The sequence below is a fragment of the Alligator sinensis genome, unplaced genomic scaffold, assembly GCF_000455745.1.
Source record: "Alligator sinensis unplaced genomic scaffold, ASM45574v1 scaffold440_1, whole genome shotgun sequence".
NCBI lineage: Eukaryota > Metazoa > Chordata > Crocodylia > Alligatoridae > Alligator > Alligator sinensis.
Window position 1 is genome coordinate 292,374 of NW_005842950.1, and position 8,776 is coordinate 301,149.

General features: G+C 54.5%; 1 protein-coding gene across 1 annotated transcript; it reads left to right on the plus strand.

Annotated features, from left to right (window-relative positions):
* Positions 1-21: 21 nt before the first annotated feature.
* LOC112548128 (syncytin-2-like) lies at positions 22-2,284 on the plus strand. Its single transcript, XM_025192612.1, has 2 exons — positions 22-195; positions 653-2,284. Coding segments are annotated over exons 1-2 (1,143 nt in total). The 5' UTR covers positions 22-193; the 3' UTR covers positions 1,794-2,284.
* The last annotated feature ends 6,492 nt before the right edge of the window (positions 2,285-8,776 follow it).

The window sequence follows — 8,776 nt, forward strand, 5'->3', positions numbered from 1 at the left end:
GAGGACGTCAACTCCCAGGGTGTGATCACTCCGGAAGCTGATAACACCCGGGAACAAAAAGCCGACAAGTGGACAAGCAAACCAGTAGGAGATCTAAAACTACGCTTGCAAAGATGGGGACCTTGATCTATTGGTTCACACTCTTGTCCCTTTTAGATACATCAAACGCAGCGGCTGGGCCTAACTGCTGCAAATGTGAGAAACGCGATACTATCTCTTTCTCTGAAACCGCCTACAGACAGGCTAAATCCTTAATCTCTAAAGCCTACTTATTCCCCACCTCTGACTGTTGCCCTCAGCAAGAAATTATGATAGAATTCGTAGTCAGCATAGGCCACAAGGTTAGGTGTATCGAGATGAACAAGGCACTCTGGGAGGCAATCCTCAAAAATCAACCTTCCAGTCTCCAACCTGTCCCCACCAAAAATGACATCCCAAAGCATAAGAGGACACACACAAACCCATGGGTGGGAAATTCCTGGATGACCCTCCTCAGAGACTCAGCCCGGGCTTTAAGCGATCACCATTGCATTTTGTGTGCGCTTACTCCTACTTCTACTGAGGAAGGAGTCCCCTTTGTACCCATTCCCCTCAACAAAACAGGTATACTAACGGATTGGGGCTTTAACAACCAATTCAATTTCTCCAATAGGTACGAAGGTTCAGAAAGACTTAGGGTGGTGAAAGGTAGAGGCTCCATATGCGTCTCTCAAGAGGGAGGGGGAGACGAAGTAGGGGAATCTGAATGCGAGGATACTTGGTCTCCTGTAGGAAAGGACGGCTACTGGAGATGTTGGAGTGACTCATCTGATGTGTATAAAAATTGTGGTTGCGTATGGCAACTCTTCAACTACAATTTCCGATGTTCCATCCGGGGTAAGCATACATTTAATTGGAAAAATTGCTCAGTGCCCCTACGAAAAGGATCCAAAAGGGGCACATTAACTTTGGATTTGATATATTCCCGCTCCAGTATCCCCCATGAGTCCTGCGGCCTATGGTGGATTTGTGGGCAATGGGCATATAGGCAACTTCCCTCCAATTGGACTGGGACTTGTTATTTAGGAACTCTGATTCCCGGGGTTTGGTTAAAACAACCTACAGCCACAGGTATTAAAACAATACCTCCCAGTACCCACCGCGCAAAACGGAGCGCTGATAATTCCTTTGAGGCTATAGCCAAAGGCGGGAACCAAAAATGGGGTGACGAGGAATGGCCAGCAGAAAGGATTATTCAGTACTATGGTCCTGCGACCTGGGAACCAAACGTAGTTGGTAGGGAACCTATGTATTTAACCAACCGCTTTGTTAGACTCCAAGCCGTCGTAGAGATAGTTACCAATAAAACAGCCGCAGCCCTACGCTTGATCGGTGACCAGCTCACTCAGCTACGTACCACGGTACTACAAAACCGGTTAGCTCTTGACTATCTACTGGCCAGTGAAGGAGGAGTGTGCAAAAAGTTGAATTTGTCCGACTGTTGTGTTGAAATAGACGATAATGGGGAGTTAATAAAAGCTTTAGCAGATGATATGGAAAAGGTGGCACACGTTCCAGTCCAAAAATGGAACGGGTGGAGGATGGATTGGTTTTCAAACTGGTTACCCCAGCTTGGATGGGTGAGGGGGGGTATAGCATGTTTTCTACTACTAATATCGGGGTGTGCTCTGCTTCCTTGCATATTACCCTGCATGTATTCCATTGTAAAACAAACTGCTAAGAATGTCGCCCATCATGAAATGTTTGTGCGTTATCAGGCGCTAGCTCTCGCTGAGGATTATCAAAATCTGTAGAGATAGAAAGCATCTTTGAGGGGGGAAATTGTAGGAAAAATACATTAGATTTTAGATCTAAGGCTTGAAGTTAAACATGATGCTTTATTTTTGCAATATGCTTCTGTATTCAACATGGCTTGGGCTTGTTAACAGTTTCTGCATATAGGTTAAGAACAACTTCACATAGAGTTTCACCCCCGCACACACCTGTTCAATGACCTAGAATTACACAAAGATAAAAGAGTTACAAAAGGTCATTGAGCTCACCACAACTTCCCCTAACACGCATGCGCCTTCATCTATCCCATAATAAGTCAGGTCTGACTTAAAAGGCCCTGACATCCTGTGGAAACTTAAACGTAATGGTAAAAGTGTGAAACTGCCTATAGTTGTAAGACACGTCACAGTTCTTTGTTTAGGTAAGCTATAAACGACCCTCAGACAAAGACTGAGGGTCGACACCGCTTTGGGTTACTCAACCCCTCTGTCGACCGATTGCGCAATCAATAAACTTGTAATGGACTTAGCCTGAGTGTGACTCCGCTCCTTGAGGTGTTTGGGAAAGGCCTCCAGGGGAACGAAACTAGCAATTTATGCAACAGCAGGGCCCAGCACTCACTCAGGCCTGCTCTAGGACACACACACACAGCTGGCAGGCAGGCTTCGCAACCTGACAGTGCCCAGTACTCACTCAGGCCTGCTCTAGGACACACACACACAGCTGGCAGGCAGGCAGGCTTCGCAGCCTCATAGATGCCCAGCACTCATGCAGGCCTGCTATAAGACACACACACACAGCTGGCAGATTTAGTGGCTTGGCAGGGCCCAGCACTCACTCAGGGCTTCTCTAGGAGACACATATGCAGCTGGCAGGTAGGCTTTGTGGCCTGTCAGGACCCAGTACTCACTCAAGCGTGCTCAAGGACACACATTCACAGGTGGCAGGCTACGCAGCCTGACAAGACCCAGCTCTCACCCAGACTTGCTGTAGAACATAGACGCAGCTGGTAGGCAGGCTTTGTGGCCTGGAAGGGCCCAGCACGCACTAAGGCCTCCTCTATGACAGACAAACAGCAGGCTTCGCAACGTGACAGTGCCCAGTACTCACTCAGGCCTGCTTTAGGACACACACACAGCTTGCAGGGAGGCTTCGTAGCCTCATAGATGCCCAGCACTCACGCAGGCCTGCTATTAGACACACACACACAGCTGGCAGGCATTGGGGCCTGGTAGGATTTGTGGCTTGGCAGGGCCCAGCACATACTCAGCCCTGCTCTAGGACACACATACACAGCTGGCAGGCAGGCTTCATGGCCTGGGGGTGCCCAGAACTCACTCAGTCCTGCTCTAGGACACACTCACACAGCTGTCAGACTCTGCTGACTAGTAGGGCCCAGCACTCAGTCAGCCCTTCTCTAGGAAACACATACACAGCTGGCAGGCTTTGTGGCCTGGCAGGGCCCAACACTCACTCAGGCCTGCTCTAGAACACACATTCACAGGTGGCAGGCTTGGAGGCCTGGCAGGGCTCAGCACTCACTCAGGCCTGCTCTAGGACACACATACACAGCTGGCAGGCTCTGCTCCCTGGTACGGCCCAGCACTCATTCAGCCCTGATCCACGACACACACAGCTGGCAGACAGGTTTTGTGACCTGACAGGGCCCAGCACTCTCTCAGGCCTGTTCTAGGACAGACACACGCAGCTAGCCAGCAGGTTTCCCAGCATGGGAGTGCCCAGCACTCACTCAGGGCTGCTCTAGGACCCACACACAGAGCTGGCAGGCAGACTTCATGGCCTGGCAGGGCCCAGCACTCACTCAGGCCTGCTCTAAGACACACACACACACAGCTGGCAGGCTGACTTCACAGCCTAGCAGGGCCCAGCACTTACTCAGGCCTACCCTAGGACACACACTCTGCTGGCAGGGAGGCTTCATGGCATGGGAGTGCCTAGTATTCACTCAGGGCTGCTCTAGGACACACACACACACATAGCTGGCAGGCAGGCTTCGTGGCCTGGCAGGGCCCAGAACTCCCTCAGGCCTACCCTAGGACAAACACACAAAGCTGGCAGGCTCTGCTACCTGGTAGGGCCCAGCACTCACTCAGCCCTGATCTAGGACGCACACGCAGCTGGCAGGCAGAATTTGTGGCCTGGCAGGGCCCAGCACTCACTCAGGCCTACCCTAGGACAAACACAAACAGCTGGCAAGCTCCGCTGAATGGTACGGCCCAGCACTCACTCAGGCCTGCTCTAGGATACACATACACAGCTGGCAGGCTCCGTGGCCTGGAAGGGCCCAGCCCTCAATCAAGCTTGCTCTAGGACACACACACGCAGCTGGCAGGCAGGCTTTGCGGCCTGGCTGGGCCCAGCATTCACTCAGGGCTGCTCTAGGACACACATTCACAGGTGGCAGGCTTCACAGCCTGGCAGGGTCCAGCACTCACTGAGGCCTGCTGAGGACACACACACAGAGCTGGCTGGCATGCTCAGTGGCCTGGCTGGGCCCAGCACTCACTCAGCCATGCTGTAAGACACACACACACAGCTGGCAGGCTTTGCTTCCCGGTAGGCTTTGTGGCCTGGCAGGGCCCAGCACGCACTCAGGCGTGCTCTAGGATACACACACACACAGCTGGCAGGCAGGCTTTGCGGCCCGGCAAGACTCACTCAGGCCCGCCCTACGACACACACACATAGCTCACTGGCAGGCTTCACGGTGTGGCTGGGCCCAGCACTCACTCAGCTGTGCTCTAGGACACACACACATACAGCTCGCAGGTAGGCTTTGTGCCCTGGGAATGCCCAGCACTCACTCAGGCCTGCTCTAGGACACATACACAGCTGGCATGCTTTGCAGCCAGGCAGGGCGCAGCACTCACTCTGGCCTGCTGTCAGAAAACACACACAGCTGACAGGCAGTCTTTGCGGCTTTGCAGGGCCCAGCACTCACTCAGGCCTGCTCTAGGACACACACACACAGCTGGCAGGCAGGCATTGCAGCCTGGAAGGGCCCAGCACTTAGTCAGGCGTGCTCTAGGACATACACACACACAACTGGCAGGCAGGCTTAATGGCCTGGCACGGCCCAGCACTCACTCAGGCCTCCTCTAGGATACAAACACAGCTGGCAGGCTTTGTGGCCTGCCAGAGCCCAGCAGTCATGGTGGCCTGCTCTGGGACACACACATACAGCTGGCAGGCAGGCTTCATGGCTTGTTAGGGCCTAGCACTCATTCAGGTGTCCTCAAGGACATACACACAGAGCTGGCAGGCAGGCATTGTGTCCTGGAAGGTCCCAGGACTCAGTCAGGCCTGCTCTAGGACACACACATACAGCTGGCAGGCTATGCTGCCTGGCAGGTCCCAGCACTCATGCAGGCCTGCTCTAGGACACACACACACACACACACCTGGCAGGCAGGCTCCACAGCCTTGCATGGCCCCACACACACTCAGGCATGCTCTAGGACACAGACACACAGCTGTCAGGCAGGCTTCACAGCTTGGCAGGGCCCAGCACTCACTCAGGCTTGTTCTAGGACACATACACAGTATGGAGGCAGGCTTTGCGGCATGGCAGAGCTCAGCACTCATTCAGGCCTGATCTAAGACACACACACAGCTGGCAGGCAGGCTATGTGGCCTCTCAGGGCCCAGCATTCACTCAGGCCTGCTCTAGAATGGACATACACAGCTGGCAGGCAGGCTTTGCATCCTGGCAGGTCCCAACATTATTTCAGACCTGCTCTAGGATCCACATACACAGGTGGCTGGCAGGCTCAGTGGCCTGGCTGGGCCCAGCACTTACTCAGCCATGCTCTACCACACACACACACACACACACACACACACGGAAGACAGGCTTAGCAGAAAGGCAGGGCCCAGCACTCACTGAGGCCTGCTCTAGAACACACAAATACAGCTGGCAGGCAGGCTTCACAGCCTGGCAGAGCCCTGCCCTCACTCGGGCCTCCTGTAGGACACACACATAGCTGGCAAGCAGGCTTCATAGCCTGGGAGAGCCCAGCACTCACTCAGACCTGTTCTGGGACACACACAGCTTGTAGGCAGGCTTCACAGCCTGGCAGGGCCCAGCACTCACTCAGGCCTGCTCTAAGACATACACACAGCTGGCAGGCAGGCTTCGCGGCCTGGTAGGTTCCAGCACTCACTAAGGCCTGCTCTAGGACACACATACACAGCTGGCAGGGGGGCGTTATGGTGCTTCCGCACACACAGCTTGTAGGCAGGCTTCACAGCCTGGCAGGGCCCAGCACTCACTCAGGCCTGCTCTAAGACATACACACAGCTGGCAGGCAGGCTTCGCGGCCTGGTAGGTTCCAGCACTCACTAAGGCCTGCTCTAGGACACACATACACAGCTGGCAGGCAGGCTTCATGGCCTTGCAGGGCCTAGTACTGAAGCCTGCTTGAAGGCACACACACACAGCTTACAGGCATTGCTGCCTGGCAGGTCCCAGCACTCACTCAGGCCTGCTCTAGGACACACACACACACTTGGCAGGCAAGCTTTGGGGCTTGGCAGGGCCCAACACTCAGGCCTGCCCCAGGGCGCACACACACATCTGTCAGGTGGGCTTTATGGCATGGCAGGGCCCAGCACTCTCTCAGACCTGCTCTAGGACACACACAGACAGCTGGTAGGCAGGCTTCACGGTATGGCAGGGACCAGCACTCTCTCAGTTCTCCTTTACGACACACATACACAGCTGGTAGGCTTCGCAGGCTGGCAGGGCCCAGCACTCACTCAGGTCTGCTCTAGAAAACACACACACACCTGGCAGGCAGGTTTCATAGAAAGGCAGGGCCCAGCACTCACTCAGGCCTGCTGTAGGACACACACACAGCTGGCAGGCTTCGCAGCTTGGTGGGGCCCAGCACTCATTCTGGTCTGCTCTAGGACACACACACAGCTGGCAGGCAGGCTTCGTAGCCTGGCAGGTCCCAGAAGTCACTCAGGCCTGCTCTAGGACAGACACACACAGCTGGCAGGTAGGCGTCGTGGCCTGGTAGGGCCTAGCAGTCACTCAGGTGTGCTCTAGGACACACACACACAGCTTGGAGGCAGGATCATGGCCTTGCAGGACCTAGTACTCAAGCCTGGTCGAAGGCACACACTCACAGCTGGCAGGCTTTGCTGCCTGGCAAGTCCCTGCACTTACTCAGGCCTGCTCTAGGACACACACACACACCTGGCTGGCAGGCTTTGGGGCCTGGCAGGGCCCAACACTCATTCATCCCTGCCCCAGGGCGCACACACAGAGCTGGCAGCTAGGCTTTATGGAATAGCAGGGCCCAGCAGTCACTCAGGCCTGCTCTAGGACACACACACAGCTGGCAGGGAGGCTTCATGGCCTTGCAGGGCCCAGCACTCACTCAGGCCTGCTCTATGTGAGATACACAGCTTGCTGGTAGACTTCACGGCATGGCAGGGCCCAGTGTTCGCTCAGCCCTGCTCTAGGACACACACACATAGCTGGTAGGCAGGCTTCATGTAACCACTGCGCTGCTTGCCCCACCTCTTCCTCCACCGTTGAAACCACTGCAGAAGGGATTTTGTCTGTAGCAGGCGCACATGGGAGTGAGGGCAGTGGCACCCTGGGCTTGTCCCCAAGGCCCTTGAGACCCACAGTACAGCACTGTTTCAGAGCATTGGGCAAATTAGCCACTGCCCTCTACACAGAGCCGATCCCATGAGCTGCAGCAGTCAGGGAAAGCTGGTGAACGTCCAGATGCGAGGCTGGCAGTGGCACTGAGAAATCATCCCATTCATTCCACCTGTCTCTGTGGGGCCCTCAAAGCACTGTACCTGGGGCAGTTGCTTGTATTCATGCACCCCTAGGGATGACCCTGCTACCCTCAGGGCACAGACAAATGTCAGGTGTCACTTACCAAAGGTGGCATGTAGCACATCTCCATGTCCTCTTTTGAGTCACACATTACAGGTGTGTGGACATCAAATAGCACTCAAAGCTTCACTGCACCCCACTTGATCAGCCTGCAGTCTTCTCGAACCCTGGATTTACATTGTTGTGCCCCACCCCCCGGGCAAGTCTCAAGACCGGGATGAGTCCTTCTCTGCCACCACTGTCTCACCCACCTCAAAACTCCCTCATCGATACAGTGAACTGCTCCTCCAATTTATAGTACTTGAGCAGGTCAACCCCCCCCCCCCCGTGTAGTGTGTCCCCCCCCCCCCCCCCCCCCCAGCACCCTCAGGAGCCTCATTGTGATATGGGGAAAAAACTAGATGCTCTGGTGCTGGGCTGCAAAAGAACACAAAAAGAAGGCAGAAATGTTTGCACAGTCCCTGGATTTGTGTGCAAGCAGAGCAAGTCTTAAACCCCAAGCTCCCCCACCACACACCCACCGTCTTGCTTTGGTGTTCCAAAACAAAGGACACAGTCCGTGGCACCTGGCTGGAAAAGAGCATGAAAAGGATCTTGAATACATGCATTTTCAAAGTTTCCATCTATGGAAAATGCAAGGAAGGGTTGTGAAGGGTGAGCCAAAGAGCCTGAAGGTATGAGACCCTGACTTTGCAAAGTGGCTGGTGGCTTGCAAAAAACCAAACCAGGCTGCTGGCAGGGTGAGGGGGTGACATACCAGTTTTTGCAAAATGCTGGTGCACAGGCCAGAACTTGTGTGTTGCAGCCCACCCAGGCAGCCCCCGTGTTTACCTCTGGGGCCCCCTGTGTACCTGTGCAAGAGAGATTGCCAACCCCTCCCCCCAGCAGCATGCAGCAAGCAGCAGGAAAAATGAACAGAGAGAAATTAACCCAAACAATGAACAAAATCCACCTTAGCAACCAAGCTGTGTAAGGGTGGATATGGAGGCAGACACAGGAAGCCAGGAAACCATGAAGTTTTATTGTTTGCAACACACTATTATAGTTACTTGTGCTTCTTGGCCTTTACCCCACCATGACCCTGAACCACCCCTGTCTCCCTGAAATCCAGTGGCACCCTAC